This window comes from Barbus barbus, assembly GCF_936440315.1.
Source record: "Barbus barbus genome assembly, chromosome: 14".
Lineage (NCBI taxonomy): Eukaryota > Metazoa > Chordata > Actinopteri > Cypriniformes > Cyprinidae > Barbus > Barbus barbus.
In genome coordinates, this window is record NC_136742.1 from 2,512,640 (window position 1) to 2,530,419 (window position 17,780).

Consider the following 17,780-nt stretch of genomic DNA (forward strand, 5'->3'; position numbering starts at 1 on the left):
ATGTTTGTGTATGTGTGTGTATATATATATATATATATATATATATATATATGAGTATTTGTATTTTGTTACATTACAACACTGCCTAATAGAATGTGATGGAAAATGTATAAATTGCACATGTATTGTTACTGCAATGTGACCATGTACAATAAACATCACTAAAGTGTTGTAACTGAATGAATAACAATTTATTTCAAAAGTAATTTCAGCCAATATCAATATATACACATTTGTGATAGTCTACTTGTTTTAGAAACAAGTAAACAAGACAAACACAAAACAATTTTACATGAAACTCTTAAGTAACAGACTTGTATAAAATACAAAGATCCAAATATATATTACATTTATACACAATTGTTTAGCATTGTGACACTAAGGAAAACAATGTTACTGACACCCATGCTATTGTGAGGGCACAACAGATTGGCAAATGTTGCACAGAGCACAGCACACTCTGACCATCTTGTCAAGAGATGTAAGCTCTCCTGGAGTTGCAGTCAGGCAGAGAGAAATGGGTATTGTGCTTTGTAAAATTGTGTACTTATTCCTCACAAGACCAATCACTCGTTCAACATGAATTCGAACAGCTGCTAGCCCCCTTGAATACTCAAGTTCACTTGGATGCAGTTGCTTTTTCCCTCTAGTAAAGGCAGGTATTTTGAGATGAGCACTGTACAATCCCACAGCATCTCCTACTGTGAACCCTCGATCTGCTAGGACCAAATCACCAGGTAACAGATTTTCCAGGTAGCCACAGTTCTCTGTAATGTGCCTGTCACTTGCTCGCCCTCCCCAGCCACGAGACACAAACGATATGACTCCCTGTGGAGTTATTGATATCAAGTACTTGGCAGTATTGTGGTGCTTATATTGTGAGTATGTTTGTGCTCGGGCTCTCAAGTTTTTAGGTCTCTCGATGAAAATTTCAAAGCAGTCTATTATGGATGTACAATTTCTGTAACTACTATTTTTGAAACACATGGGTAAACTAATTTGAATCTGTTCCTTACTGGGCCACATTATGAATCCAGACATCCTATCATGCAAGACATTTAACGTACTGTTAAAAATTCGGCCTGCAGTAGGCTTTGACACATGAAATATATATGAAAAGAAGTGCAGTGGTAAATTCAGTCTCATTCTCATTAGAGTCATTAAAAAGCTTTGAAAGGGATTCAATCCAGGTCCCACCTTAAGGAACTCTGACACAAAAGTGAAGACAACCATCAGCTTGGCAAAGGATGGAAGGCCAGTTAAGTCCTGCACCATGTCATCATTGTCCTTGAAGGTTTCCTGGCTGAAGGATAACTTGCTAACCTTTTCCCTGAGCTGATAAACCTCTGACCTCAGTGCAGTACACTCCTCTGTCAGTCTCCTCACAGTTTCATGGCAGGCTTCATTGGAGCATGGTACACTGCTCTCAGCATAGACTGCAGAATTACAGTAGCTGTGATCAGCTATCTGACCTCTAACGTTACCCTCCTGAGCTGAGGTGTACCCACAGTCATCAATCTGCATATGGCTGCTGTTGTCACAGGACGCCACCGGTCCAACATCATGCGTCCTTCTCTTTCTTTTGACAGCTTGCACTTGCTCAAATTTGCTGTAACTATTTATTTTTCTTTTGCGTTGCTCAGGTGTGAGATAAGCAAACAAACTTGGCACATAGTCGGGGTTTAATGGATTCTCGCTCTTCTGACCTACAGGGGTAGATTGAGATATAGTGATACATTAATGAACAGTGTCTGACACTAACAGGAAGGCTACACCGGGTAAGTGAAAAGCTCCGTTCGCGACGCGCAAAAAAAAGTTTTAGAAAACTAGTTGTTTTTTTATTACTTACGGTAGTAGTCAGTTCACTGATCATAGCAGACGGTTACAGCAGACGCAACGTGAACGAACACTTCAGTTACGTGCCTGGTGTAGCCTCCCTGTAACTTTACATCTTATCTTATCGTAGGGTTGCTAACATAGCTAGCTAGCTAACTTACCCGAAATAAAGTGTTCATTGCACAGTCTGGAGTGTTCTGTGGGAGTCCACTGATCCCTTTTAATGGCAGCTAACCATTTATGTCTCCTGTCAGTGTTTTTAGGAATATTATAAAACGTATGTCCCGTTTTTTTTGACTTGCTGTTATCACAGCCCACGGCACAGCAGATAGAAGGCATATTTGCTGTTTACTTCCGGTCCCTGGGCGGTCCTAAAGATGGCGCCGTCTTTAATGTGTGACGTCACAAGATATCCATGTATAGTAGGAAATTTACCAAATACTGTATCTTCATGGAACATGATCTTTACTTAATATCCTAATGATTTTTGGCATAAAAGAAAAATGTATAATTTTGACCCATACAATGTATTGTTGGCTATTGCTACAAATATACACTCACCTAAAGGATTATTAGGAACACCATACTAATACTGTGTTTGACCCCCTTTCGCCTTCAGAACTGCCTTAATTCTACGTGACATTGATTCAACAAGGTGCTGAAAGCATTCTTTAGAAATGTTGGCCCATATTGATAGGATAGCATCTTGCAGTTGATGGAGATTTGTGGGATGCACATCCAGGGCACGAAGCTCCCGTTCCACCACATCCCAAAGATGCTCTATTGGGTTGAGATCTGGTGACTGTGGGGGCCATTTTAGTACAGTGAACTCATTGTCATGTTCAAGAAACCAATTTGAAATGATTCGAGCTTTGTGACATGGTGCATTATCCTGCTGGAAGTAGCCATCAGAGGATGGGTACATGGTGGTCATAAAGGGATGGACATGGTCAGAAACAATGCTCAGGTAGGCCGTGGCATTTAAATGATGCCCAATTGACACTAAGGGGCCTAAAGTGTGCCAAGAAAACATCCCCCACACCATTACACCACCACCACCAGCCTGCACAGTGGTAACAAGGCATGATGGATCCATGTTCTCATTCTGTTTACGCCAAATTCTGACTCTACCATCTGAATGTCTCAACAGAAATTGAGACTCATCAGACCAGGCAACATTTTTCCAGTCTTCAACCATCCAATTTTGGTGAGCTCGTGCAAATTGTAGCCTCTTTTTCCTATTTGTAGTGGAGATGAGTGGTACCCGGTGGGGTCTTCTGCTGTTGTAGCCCATCCGCCTCAAGGTTGTGAGTGTTGTGGCTTCACAAATGCTTTGCTGCATACCTCGGTTGTAACGAGTGGTTATTTCAGTCAAAGTTGCTCTTCTATCAGCTTGAATCAGTCGGCCCATTCTTCTCTGACCTCTAGCATCAACAAGGCATTTTCGCCCACAGGACTGCCGCATACTGGATGTTTTTCCCTTTTCACACCATTCTTTGTAAACCCTAGAAATGGTTGTGCGTGAAAATCCCAGTAACTGAGCAGATTGTGAAATACTCAGACCGGCCCGTCTGGCACCAACAACCATACCACGCTCAAAATTGCTTAAATCACCTTTCTTTCCCATTCTGACATTCAGTTTGGAGTTCAGGAGATTGTCTTGACCAGGACCACACCCCTAAATGCATTGAAGCAACTGCCATGTGATTGGTTGCATTAATTGCATTAATGAGAAATTGAACAGATGTTACTAATAATCCTTTAGGTGAGTGTACCTGTGTTACTGATGACTGGTCTTGTGCTCCAGGGTCACATTTTATGTATCATGTATGTATGTTGTGTGAATGAAAAATGTACCACCTTTATCTGGAACATTGATGGATATGCCAAAGCACTTTCTGTCTTTTTGACAGATAAACTGTATTTCTCTGGTTTAGACACACTACAGTAACACTGGGATCATAAGGGAAAACAACAAAGAAATGTGACTTTGGGGAGAAAGTGAGAGATTTTAGTTGTATTCCAGTGAATTACCTGTAGGATTTCTTTATTAAACTGGGAATGTAGACTATGAGAGTGCAGTATCTGTTGTGTTACATACTACTGTTGACGGATAAAAGTAGAGCATGACAGGAAATGTACATCTCATTCAGTCAAATTGACAGAAAAGGATGATTTTTTTTAGTGCAACGCTATTATTTTAAATGATTTGTTTCAGTCCAAACTAGAAGCATTATCAGTAATTTGATTTGCAGTAGACTGGAAAAAGATGGACATGATCATGACATTTAAAGCATTTGTACTAGTGCTGAGCGGTATGACCAAAAATTTATATCACTGTATTTTTCAAAATTATACCGGTTTTACGGTATATTACGCTGTTTTTTTTTTTTCATGCATGATCGGGTGTTGACCACATTTTCTACTGATTGAGAGAGGAAATACTGCCGTAGATTGATATTTTACTGTCATGATGAGTGAATATTGTAGAAAAGTTACACACTAAATCAGGGTTCCTCAATAGGCAGCCAGCAAAAGAAAAATGTTTGGCCTGCGCTAATCTCAAATAATGTGGCATGAAAATTCAAACGTAGCATCGGAGAGCGACATTAACTTACTTGTGACTATTTTAACAAAATCAACAATATAATAATCGTAATTCTATATAATTGTTGGCAGAATTCGGCCCTTTGCGAAATCTAATTGAGGAACCCTGCACTAAATAGTGACTGAACACAACCCGTTAATACTTAACCAGGAGTCACTCACATTTATAATCGCGACATTGTCTGATAAAATCAACATGCATCTACACTAAAGAGCAGCTATGCAGTGGTTTCGGCTATATTACTTTTTTGGTCTCATGCAGCGCACTGCCTGTGTCTGAGTAACAAACTAAAAAACAACAAACAAAACATAATATTAACAGATGAACTACGCACATATTTATAATTCCAAACAGTCAGTAAGCGACAGGTGCTTAGAAATGCTGTTTTGTACTGATTTACTGACGAGTCTGCTGCGGTGCGGCCAGCTGAAAGCAGATGCCGAGAGAGGCAACACTCTGCCGGGACAGTCCGACCTAGCACTCATGGGGCAGTACTGGAGAAGTCTTCCAACTGAATGAAAGCTAAGGTTTATCCAGAAAAGTTGCTAGGTTTGTCAGTATGTATATTCTATGGAAAAAAGCCGCTAAAAGGGTCTGAAAGTTGCTAAATCTAGTGCTGATGTCGCATTCGTGTGTGAGATGCAGGAGCTGATGGCAGCGGGCGGTGGATATTTGTGGCCAAGTTCACGATCTACTAGTTCTACAGCTTCAGTGTCGGAGCTTTCACGCTCAATAACACATACAGCTCTGTTCTCGCCACAGTGCAACAGTGAAAAGAGACCCCTCTCAAACAGTGTCACGTGTCTAGCTCTCACTAAACTCCCTGTTGTCAGACATTTCTGCTTATGGAATAAATTAGGAATGGCTGACAACAACATCTGACGCTGCATCCGTGCCAGGTGTCAGTTTAAGTCTCGTATCAACTACACACACATCAACAAAAACAAAACAGAGAGAGTCTTAATCTGTCTGGTTAGGACACGACACACAGAACACCATAAGCTGCTGCTATGGGTGCAATTACACAAACTAATCCCAGCGTTCACTTGCAGCAGATTTACTGATGAGAGATCCGACGCTACAGATGCTGCTTCAACACACACACAAACTGGATTTAAGCTTGCAGTGGATCGATAGTGGCTGTTCCTGCATTAGGTGAACGGCGAGAGCAAACAAACACTAGCGTATCACACACAGCACGGCTCTCTTGATGATAAAGTGTCGATGGCCACAGAAAACGGCAAAGTGCTCATGGGTGGAGGCGTGTGTCTATGGTGTCAGCACAATGGGTCTGAGCACAACAAACCAAAGCAGAAACATCACTTGTGTTGCACAACACACACACGAGGAGAGCATGAATGTCAGATGATCCTGATCCCGAGTAAAGGAAGTGACTGTGTGCTGATGATTTCACCACAGTAAAGTGCTGCTAGTCATTAAACAGTGACTACTAGGATGGTGAAGAGATACGGAAGAACATGGAAATAAAGTGCAGGAGATGTGTGATATTAAAAGAAGTTAATAAAAGCATAATACGCTCCTGGGGAGAATTAAAACTCAATTTGGAAGCAAATTCAGCAAATGGATCAGTCAAATTCAGTTGTGCCAAAATACATTTCTTAGTGAGTATTCATGGAAACTAAGCAGTCAGTTCTGTATTAAGTGAATATAAACAGTTGGCAGGGTTTCTGCAGATATGAACAAGTTACATTTTTTTAGACTTTTTTTTTTATACCACCTCAAATGAAATTTAAGACCTAAACCTGTAATGGAAATACACATTATATTGCATACATATGTAATATTTGCTGTGTTTAATGTAAAAAGAAAACAAAATATCATTGCGGTCATAAATGATATTTATTACAATGATATACTGTTAACTTTATATATCAGCAGACAATATTCCATACAAAATATCCCCACTAAAGTACTGCATCACCGAGATTTATGAAGGTGTAAACAATTTAATCTGAAGTTTAGGGCTGTAACGTCCCAGTCGATTAGTCGATTAATTGGTCGATATGGTCTGGTTCGACCAAAAATCTGATTGGTCGATTTTTTGCCGCGCTCATTTCATCAGTTTGGCCGCGCTCATTTCATCAGGTGGAAAGCACTAATTGCTAATGGGGGTGTTTTCAGAGCACCCCTGTTTCACAGGTAACAGTCTGTTTTCAGAACACCCCCATTGTTTTCACTTTTTTTGGATTAGCCCAACCCACTGGAGAAGAGAGACAGATAAATAGGCTTTAGAAGGTTTGATGCTGAATATTATTTATTTAATAACAAGCTAGTGTAAAAACAAGAAGCTGTCTCCTTCCAAAGAACCAGTGTTAATTTCGTTAACGAAGAGGACGACGAAAAATATTCGTTAACGAACCTTTTTTCTGTGACTAAGACGAGAAGTTGACGAGATAAAATTAATATCTGATGATAAAAACTATGACGAAATGTATGCGCGTCTTCGTTAACGAGACGAGACGGGACTAAAATGTTATTTGAGGACTACCGGACATTCAAAATACATCCTATAGGCTAAATTGACTGTCTTGTCTTTTAAAATGTGCGTCCCTGTCTCTGGATCGCAATCAGATGAGGGGCGTTTGTATATCTCACAGTATGGCAGCCGCAGTGGGCGGATACGCTACCAAAACGCAAACTAGCGATCTGAAACAATGGCCTCAGCAACTGAATGGTTATAGGGATAGGGTGACCAGACATCCCGTTTTTCCCAGGAGTCACAATTCGTTGTTGATTAACTTAAAGTTAGTGAAGGCGCGATAGGCGGAATCACTCTGATAGAAGTGCTCCACTTTCTCAGTTCTCACACAGCGCGCGATCAGTTCTCAGTTCTCACAATATTGCGCAATTGCGCTGTGCCCACTGTTTGTGATAGTTTTGAGCCTAAGATGCTTTATTTTTCAGTTATGCACTTTATTTGGTTTCTGCTCTTGTTTGTTTAATAAATATTCTTTTTTTTATTAAAGTGGACGCGCATTTTGTGTTTATTAAGAGTAAAAGCTTTAAGTCTATTCGTGTCTCAGCCGCGAAGCTGAGCTCTTATGTTCAGCCTCGCTCTCGAGCTGCGCAGAGCGGCTGAAATGATAGTGTCTGACAGTTATACTTATAACATATGACAAAAATAATTTTCTAAATTATGTTGCACATTCCTCAAAAGTTCTTGTGATATCACTAGTTGACAACATAGTACTGTTTTCAGAAATCACAGGCTATGATATTGCGCAGGTACACGTGATGCACCGCTGTCAGAGACGACAGACTCGTGTGTCAGACTCATTTCAGTGCAAAATAATTAGGTCAAAAACTATTTAATATACTGCAAATAGCCTATTAGTTTTTTATGTTTATTTATAATTAATTTAGGCAGACAACAAGGCTACCAAGTACTGAGCACAGTGCGTATCTAATTAATGTAACGTACGTTTTTTTTTCTCCACAACGTCATTTTTAGTCGATTTTTAGTCGAAAGTTTCAGGACTTCAGTCGACCAAGATTTTCTTTGGTTGATTACAGCCCTACTGAAGTTAGTGTTCTATCAGCTTTTACATACTTAAATCTGCATATTTTATTTACCACCTTTTTCAATCTTTTTAAATGTATGCATCTTTCATGTCAAATTATTACAATAAATCAATAAATTCAATATACACTATAGGGCTGTTACCAGTCAGATTAAATAATTTACCCTGCAAAATTACAACTGCAATAAATTACGTTATGAGATTAATATTTTAAATACATTTTTGGATATACAAATAAGAAATGTTGGGGGGGGGGGGGGGGATGCATATTTTTAAACAAACTAAACCACCAATAGATGGCGGTGAGTCACTGACTGAGTGAGTCAACCGATGCGTTCAAAACGCAGAATCATTCAGTAAAAAAACACTGTTGCTTGGAGAATGGGCTGGTCTTTGTATGGAAGTATTTTCGTTGGTGAAATAGAACAAAACAGTAAGTATTGGGTCTAAAATGTAAGTAATGTAATAACTACTTAACTACTTGTTTATTAAAATAAAATCAATGTGACATTAGTGAAATATTCAGCAAAATAGCCCCCTTGTCATGGTATGTCATTTAACTATATCATTTTATGAATAAACTAAGCATTTTGAATTTATACCTCAGTGTGTTTCTTCTGAGTTTCTTTATGTTTGTTGTTGCTCATTTGTGTAGACGTCTCTCACAAAGAGACCTCAACAGCGCGACCATGATAACAGAAATACACTATCCAAAATAGAATCGCTGTTTACACTGAATGTAATAAAATCAGAACAATCATTCTCGTGTTTTGATGCTTCACTGGTTATTTTTGTCACTTAAATTTTAATCAGGCTATTTGTCTGGTCGGACAAATAAAAAAACATTTTAAACTAGCTAAAAGGTTGGTCAGCTAGCTGTAGCTCAACCTATATTATTATTGAGAACATTATATAAAAAAAAGAAGGTAGTTCGACCTGAATTCTGCTCCTGCAATTCTCTCAGATGACACAGTAACTACGCGCGAGGAAAGAAAAAAATCTTCGGTCTGTCTGTCAGACTGAAAAAGATATTTTAGCAGTAATGTGACCAAAAATATTTAAGACCCATTGAATCTGAATTCAAGACATTTTAAGACTTAAGGACCCACGGACACCCTGAGTTGGGAGAAAATCGAAATGCTTAGTCTGTTAATGCAATGCAATCCAATCATGCTTGAGAAATGAACAAACAAACGTTCCTCAAAAGATCCTGATAATCAGATTTGAGACTCATTGACTTTTCTAAAAAAAAATCTGTGTCTGGAGAATCAAGTAAAGTCGAGTTGCTTCAGTCCAGTGAGTGTTCATCTGGAAATATGACGTTTACTTGAGAAAAATCAGAGAAACAATTTTGATATTCAATTCTTGATATCAACAATTTAATTCTAGATATCAAAATTTAAAGGTCACTGATGGCAATGTTCATTTCTGATATTATGAATGTGATTGTTACTGGTTACAAAAGTCATTTTAGATATCAGAAATTACCCTCCCAATTGTTGATCAGAACTACATTTTCAGATATCAGAAATGAACATTGTCACTAGTGACAATTAAATTGTCGATATCAAGAATTAAATTGTTGATATCAAGAAAAGACATTTTTTCTAGTAAGAATTGTATTTCTGAGATGTGAAATTGGAATTTGAACTAGTAAGAAATTAATTCTTGATATCAACAATTGATTTTGAATGGCAGCCTATGGTGATATTTAACTAGTGAAAATACAATTACAGATATCAAGAATTATAGTTTTTACTAGTTGAAATTTCATTCATGATATCAAGAATTAGCATTTTAACTAGTGAAAATTGAATTGTTGATATCAAGAATTCATATCCTGTGAAGAATAAAAGCTTGCCACAGGAGCTGTATGTGCTGCTGTTACTCATGTACAGAAGTGAAGCATGCATTGGATTATTATGAGCAAATGCCTAGCAGCTATAAGACCACATGCTCAGAGAGACATGAATGAGCAGAAAAGACTAGATCTATGAGAAAGAAAAGAAACTAAAGGATCAGAGAGAGTACATGAATGAATGACAGCCAAAGCCTAAAAGAACATGATGAAAGAAAGTTGTTGAATAAGAACAAAAGAAGGAACTCTTAACTGCAGACTCAATAATACCATGAATAAATAAATTGTAAAGTCGTAGAGAATCACTGATGGGATGTTTGAGCAGGGTTTACGCAGGATCGGTGACGAACAGGAGAAACCAGAGAGTGACTGTAAGCCCTGAAGCATTAGCGTCAAACTCAGCTGAGGCCTCAGAGAGCCCAGATCAGGGGCTCCATCTCCTCACGATGGCCATATTGCTCAATATAACGCACCGCTATAAAAAAAAAAAAAAAAAACACGCTTCCACGAAAACACACTCCGTGACAGGATCTCTGCATTTACAGCATTAAAGTGCATTTACTACGCTCTGATTGGCTGAGAGTTCCTGTCAATCGTCTATTTGCTCTCCAGAGAGACAAGAATCTAACCTGCCTTGAGGACAGAAACACAAAAATATGGTTCGGCAGCACTCCTAACATCCATGTGGGGTCGTTGAGCAGTCCCGAGAGCCCTCATTGTCCCCACCGTCCCCATAAAGCATCACGTCTGGAATGCTTTGTGTGAAGCTGCGGCTTATGAGTCCGGGCGACCCGGAGACAGTGGCGCTCATCTCTGAGCAAACATGCCACCGTCTCATGCATGAATACACCAGGACAATAGAACTTAGCGATGCCTCAGCACTTTCCGGTGACAGGACAAAGCCAAGGCTGTTCAGAGCTCATAGACCGGCCCGTAATGAGAGCCCAAACTATCAATCATATCCCAACACTCACCTGCACTGCTTTTCACTTCAGCCTCCGACGACAGGTTCTCCTTCAGACGATTAGATTTAGTGTGATAGCATTCACAGAGCACAGATGTCTAACAATTACTTCACATACTATTTAAGATAAATAGATGTCATTTTCTAATAGGGCTGTGTATTGGCAAGAATCTGGCGATACGATACGTATCACGGTACAGGGGTTGCGATACGATATATTGCTATACATTGCGACACTAAGCAAGGCAATAAATTGGGATATTTCTTATTTTAGGAATAGGATATATTTTCACGACAGCTGTCATTAAGAGCACACCACCATATGCAAACCTTAGCAATAAATAAATGTATAAATAAAAATTGTTTAACCAGAACACACTGGGATCTGCATTTGCAATAATCAGTCCCAGTACCACATACCACATTCAACATTATTGAACCACTTTTTGTGCAGTACGAGTAAAGGGGTAAATAAAAAAAATTCCTTGCAGGATTCTTTAGTTAAATGTATGTATGAAATGTATTTTATGAAAAGACCATATATATTTTTAGACCCTGCTTTAAAGGTTCACAGTTTAAGTCTACAATTATAATATACAATGTCATAACATTTTGATCTGAACAAAAAATGACATCTGCTTAGTATCAATGAAAATTAAAGTGCTTGCAGGATTCCTAAAGAAAACAAAAGTTTTTTAAAGTGTGTGTTTGTGTGCATGAACTCCACATATCCACATCCCAACAGCAACAGCAGACAGTGAGGGTTTAACCTCTTGGGGGTGTTGACAGAGCCCCAGTCTGACCTCCAAAAAACTTAACACACCCACCAGATCACTGCAGGGTCAGAGGTCATCGCACACATCTGAACGCTCCTGTCATCACAATGACTGATCCAATGACAGCTCCTATTACACTCCTCTTGCAACTCCTCCTCCTGATTTTATTTTGTAATTATGAATTTTTAATTATACAATAAATAATTCAAATTATATATTTTATGTGTATATTATATATCTTTTTTTATTATATATAATGCGTTTACTTTATGCGTTGAATATCTAGTTCATCCACTGAAGGGTCCATATATCCATGAGAAACAGATCAGGACGGTGCTGGTGACACGACACACAGAGCATCCACACAGCCTTCATTAACAGTGACTACATTTACACTGCTGACAGATACAGTTATCATGAATCGTGCTGCTGTGGAACTGATGCTGGTGGGCATGTCAGATCTCACCTGCACTGATTATCAGACTATATAGACAAATCTAACCAACACAGACATTTCTCCATCTACACAGCAGGCTTATTAACACCCTAAATTATCATAAAATAAATAGCAGTGAAATAGACAGACTGGAGTAGAGCTTTAAACTGAATGAGCAGTCATCTGATCCCACACCTACGGTCAACATGGCGACTGAAAGCGTCCACACAGCACAACCACTGACAGACAGCTGATCACAATCAGACCACTAATATGAATTAGGACAAGAAATGGAACCAGACTAGATTGTGATGTGGACTTTAACATCCATCTTCCTCATGCAAGTGTTACCAACTAATTTCTTGTAAAGTAGAATGACTTCAACATTACAAAATCCAGGCACTAATACGCAAAGACAGACAGACAGACAGATGGACGGACGGATGTGTCTTACCTCCACCTCACAGGAGAACTGGCTGCCGTCCAGCAGGGTCACATGACACACAACCATCTTCATCTTCTTGTTGAGTTTGAGTGTTGACAGCACACTCGCCTCCTGCGGGATCACTTGCTCTTCCTCTTTCTTCTCCACCTCTTTCTTCTCCACCTCTTTCTTCTCCTCCTTCTCCCCGCTCTCCTTCACCTCCGATTCGCCCTCTTTCTCCTCTCTCACAGGCTGCAGACACAAACAAAATACCTTGGTAAATACTGACATTCAATGCATTTTTAACTGGTAAATTCTAAGACAGAAATGTTTTACTACTGCACTTATGAATTCTTCATTAAAAAGTATATTTATTATTTTACCTTTTTTGTTTTTTTACACAATATCTATGATTTAATTTCGTCACTTGCAGGAGTTAAACGCTCACGCTTTTGTTTTGGCAGAAATCTGCAGGAAGACCTTTAAATGTCTTTGATGGCATGTTTACGATCACTTCTTATTATAAATGCAGTGAAGTTCAAGTTCAAATCGTTGCAAAGCAGCTCTCCATGAAATTACGTTTCCACAATATATTTATATATTGCAGAACCTTAATATATTAAACTTATGGCAAAATTTGGTAATATAGTGAAGTCAGAGAGAGAGCGTGAGCTAAATCAGGTGAGCTGAGTAGGGTTAAGTGTGTCACATGGCACACAGCACATCACTGCACTACATCTGTTCAAACAAAACCCTTTATGACAAAGTGCACAGGGCTGTTTGCCTTGAATCCATCCCATGAAGAGAAGCACTGCATGTACATCAGGATGATAATTATTGATTTCAATTAAAATGTTGAATATATGAAAATATGACAACAAAAAAACACTGCTTTATTATAATGCATCAACATTTCTGAAAAATAAAACATCTAAAAGGAATACAATTGTTTCAAAAAATCCAATCACAGTCAAAGTCAGGCATTACCATGTGAGCTACAAGTGTGTTTTTTTTTTCTTTTAATAAAATATTGATAAAAATTTTAAATAAATAAAAATCTATGGTTTAAAAATTGGCTTAATTTTGCATTTTGACATATAAAATGTCCTTTTAAAACTAATTTTAAAACTAAAATTAGATCAGAGTGAAAGATTAAAATGAATTAACATCCTTTTGACTGGACTTTGAGATGTTGAGTATGTTTTTTATGTTGTGTTATGAAAAAAAAAATGTTGATAAAAAAAAAAAAATGAATTAACATGACATGACAAAATACAGATTAAATTTAAATTATATTTTAGTCAAAAGACAAAAACTGTGAAAATAAACACTGCACTCCATCCAGCATTACTTTCTTAAGAAAAAATTTAAATGTCGCGGGCTTCTGGTTATATATAATATATATACACACACACATACATATTGTAACGTAATAAAAACGTAATATTAATATGTAATTTAAAGAAATAGAAATAGAGAAAGAAGTTTAATTTAGCTCAAATGGAATCATTTATGATTTTATAGAGATTTGAACAGAATCACTGTTACGGCGATTAACTGAACGAGCCATATAACAAACTCTGCACTAGATATTAAAATCCAAAATATAGTTTAGGGTGTATTCACACCAGGAAAGTCCGTTAGTTCACTTGCTTTGGTCCGGAAAAAATACAATGTTGATTTTTTGTTTGTTTGGTGCGGTTCGCTTTCACACGGCAACATTGCAAAGCGTACCAAACTGTGTTTATGCAAGTCACATGCGAGTAAAGCTGTCCTCTTATTGGTCAGAGTTCACTTGTTTACGTTCCTCTGCGTCATTCATCAAGATGGATTGACAAGTTTGCTCCGCAGCTTATTGCGGCTTTATATCTGTCCTGGCAAACGCTCATTCCTCTATAATATATCTATCTATTATATATATCTAGATATATCTATCTAATATATCTATTTTCACTATATACATATATATAGTGAAAATAATTATATATATATATATATATATATATATATATATATATATATATATATATATATATATATATATATATATATACACACACACACATACAGGTGCTGGTCATAAAATTAGAATATCATGAAAAAGTTGATTTATTTCAGTAATATCGTTCAAAAAGTGAAACTTGTATATTAGATTCATTCATTACACACAGACTGATATATTTCAAATGTTTATTTCCTTTAATTTTGATGATTATAACTGACAACTAATGAAAGTCCCAAATTCAGTATTTATTAGATACATACATAGACCTGAACAACCATCAATCACTTATTTAACCCTCGCTTTGAGTTTCTCAATGAGGCTAAAATTTATATTAACTGCACCGATTCAGTTAGAACCTGGAGGTACTTGCTTGCTTTGCTAAGGGAATCCCTTTTGTCGTCGTCGTTGCAGACAGGGGGATCCCCGAAGTGTCTGATTGGCTGGAAGTTCAATAGTCTTTGAAGTGAGGTCTTGGACGTTGGCTGAGGATGCAGAGTTGGTCTGGTTGAAGTTTGAAGCGGGTGCAGTCGGAGCTGGACTTTGCAGCAAACTTACATTAGAACACGAAACTCCACGGAAAGAAAAGAAACTAAAGTAAAAGAATAAGAATAAAAGGATGTAACGAGACTAGGTGGTTTTCTTCTCATTGTGGTAGCAGCTGGCACGTGGGCCAGAGCACGCTCAAAGAGCAGCGTCAAAACGCGGTGGCAAAAGAGAAGCAAAAAGGAGAGAGAAGAGTGACCAAGAGAGCATTTTTAAGAAGAAGAGAGGGAGGGTGACTAAGAGAGCATTTGATGGTGTCCTGAGTTTTGAAACGCTTTGAAACGCAGTTATGCATAGAAATGATTAGTTTCATTAAAAATTGAAAATGAAAGTCTTTTAAGATGATTTTAGGTGCATATGGAAGCGAAAGTCTTTGTGTAGTTCTATGGAGAACGAAGGCATGTTCTTTAGACAAAGGAATTTTGGTTTGGTCTGTCTTCTATGTGTGGAGACCTGCCCAAGAGAGTCTGTAGCTGGCCATCTCTTTGACCATCAGTCTTGATTACTTGCCCCAAATTTGACAGTCTTTTTCCTGAATTGGAATTATCAACAAGTGTTCTTTTGTCTCAAGGTTGTAAGCGGTTCTGTGACAGAGGCTTGCTGGTTAGTTTGCTTGCTTCAGACTAGTTGGCGCTAGGATTTGGACAGATTTATGACGTTGTCCTGTTACAGCTTTGAGGCCCCTCTTTCTGGAATCTCATCTTCTCAGGTTTCAATGTTCTGATGCATCTTAAATTTGTCTGATTCAGTCTCTGATATCCTACACCTGCATGATTGCATGTGCTCTGTGTGACGGTCGGTCCATGTGAATTGAATGCGGACAGGAGGAGAGTTCAGCTTCACTGGAGATGCGCGATCGACAAACTTTAAACTGATTTCAAATTATGCTCCGCTTTATGCATTTGCCTTCTGTCATAGTCATGTCATTTTCACTGTGTGCTGTATGTAAAATTAGTGTTATCTTGGCTTTATTTGAAAAAATACGATTCCCAATGCACACAAACTTCCCAGAATACTGAGTGCCCTGTTGGTTACAGTGTTTAATCCTTTTTAATTATATTTATTAAATATGTATTTATTTGTGCAAAATTCTGTGTCATCTAAAGTATAAGTATGTTTATTTCACACATTTATTTTTTGAATCCATTTTCAAATGATTTTAAATTTCTTAAATATTAATTTTAAAAAAATTATATCGGCTTTATATCGGCCACCCGATTTCCAAGATATCGGCATCAGCATCGGCTGTCAATAAACCCATATCGGTCGACCACTAATACTTGTCCATGTTTATCTCACCTGTGTGTCAGCACTGCCGATAGACTTTTCCTCCTCTTTCTCCTTCTCCTCTGCCTGCACCTCCTCTGCTCTGCTCTCCTCTCTCACCTCCTCCACCTCCTCTGTATGCTCTGTGCTGCCGGTCGCTGCGCCTCCTCCGTCTGCCTCCTCTTCCGGCTGGGTCGTCTCCTCGTGCTCCTCCTTCACGGCCTCCACGCTCTCCTGCTTGGGCGGTGCTGTGCTCTCGCCAGGCTTGTCTTGGCTCTGTGATTTCTGTCGTTTAAGCCATGGAGGTAGGAAGCGGGAGATGCCTTTCTCTTTCTTCTGGCCGCCAGCAGCAGGAGGACTGCTGGGCTCCGGAGACGCAGCCGCTTCCTGATCGCTCTTGGCCTCGGCACTCTGGCTCTCCTCCTGCTCAGGCGGAAACATGCACAATCCTGGGCTTTAATCGGTTCTCTTTTAGATGAACCAATATAGAGTCTTAAATCCCAAGAATCCATCTATGCTGTTCTCTGCTGATGTATGAGCAAAGCTTTATGTCTAGTGTATATTCCACCCAATTCACGATAGGCTTTGTGCTTTGTTACTACTGATATTATGAAGTCTCAGCTTTCAAATTCTGTCAGTTTTGTTATGAAATACAAATTATAAATAATTTTGTTGTTCTTCAATGTGGGGTGAAAGATCGCTGTAGCCTCACATGACCCGATCATCTGTTTCTCTTCACTACAGCAGCAAATAAACATGAATGAACATCAGAAGAAACAGAACAACTTACTAAAATCAATCACATCTCATCAGTGTTTCAACCACAGTAAGTTGTCAATAAAACAGCATGTAAAATGTCCATAAACTTATAGTCAGCTAGAATTATTTTGCTAAATATATATATTTTTATATTAATAGCAATGAAAATCACCAACATGCTTAAACTCTGTAAATAAATGTTAGTACACTTATTTTCAAATAATTTCCTGCAAAAAAGTACTTTGCTGTATTTTTTGATCAATGGAATTGATCAATTAAACTTTAAATAAGGTTTTTCTGAATTATTTTTTACATCATGTTATTTTTTTACTTCAATCAGTTTATAATATCTAAATATTTTATATTGAAAAATTCTATTCATAATAAATCGCATTTATTTCTTTTTAATTTTGTAGAATACTATTAATACTTGTTATATTGTTTAAATTTGTTTCTTGGTATATGGCAACCCTTCACCTGGAGCTTTAAATTTAAGGAGGGAAGAGTTCAAAAGTGACTAGAAGGAGAGCAGCAGTATGCAAACTGAACATTAGCTGACTAAAAAGTTTAAACTATAACGGCGTATTTGACTCCAGGCCGGACTGACACACGCTCAGCCCTCATATTCGCCTGTCACTGCGTCTTCTGCATCATTACATGTGACCGGTTAATTTAAGCATCAAGCTGAGAGACGTATAGAATCAGAGGAGGTTAATGTCAGCTGGTTCCGATCAGTGTCCAATCGTTTAAAATATAATACGGG

At 38.2% G+C, this 17,780-nt stretch overlaps 2 protein-coding genes across 13 annotated transcripts in view; both read right to left on the reverse strand.

The window, feature by feature from the left end:
• LOC306880535 (protein 4.1-like) overlaps positions 1-17,780 on the reverse strand; it is a 113,278-nt gene that overhangs the window by 54,547 nt on the left and 40,951 nt on the right. For 7 of the 12 annotated variants that reach the window (XM_079434114.1, XM_079434113.1, XM_079434109.1 and 4 more), the window contains exons 3-4: positions 16,292-16,681; positions 12,475-12,696 (exon numbers count right to left, since the gene is read on the reverse strand). In XM_079434114.1, coding sequence (XP_079290240.1) covers positions 12,475-12,696; positions 16,292-16,681 — 612 coding nt within the window. The remainder of the gene's footprint in view (positions 1-12,474; positions 12,697-16,291; positions 16,682-17,780) is intronic. The other 5 variants (XM_079434108.1, XM_079434107.1, XM_079434116.1 and 2 more) reach the window with 1 other exon arrangement.
• LOC306880537 (uncharacterized protein) lies at positions 172-2,199 on the reverse strand. The gene is made up of 2 exons (XM_079434122.1): positions 1,998-2,199; positions 172-1,706 (listed from the first exon to the last, which is right to left on the reverse strand). The coding sequence occupies exons 1-2, from the start codon at positions 2,173-2,175 to the stop codon at positions 409-411; spliced, it is 1,476 nt and encodes a 491-aa protein (XP_079290248.1). The 5' UTR covers positions 2,176-2,199; the 3' UTR covers positions 172-408.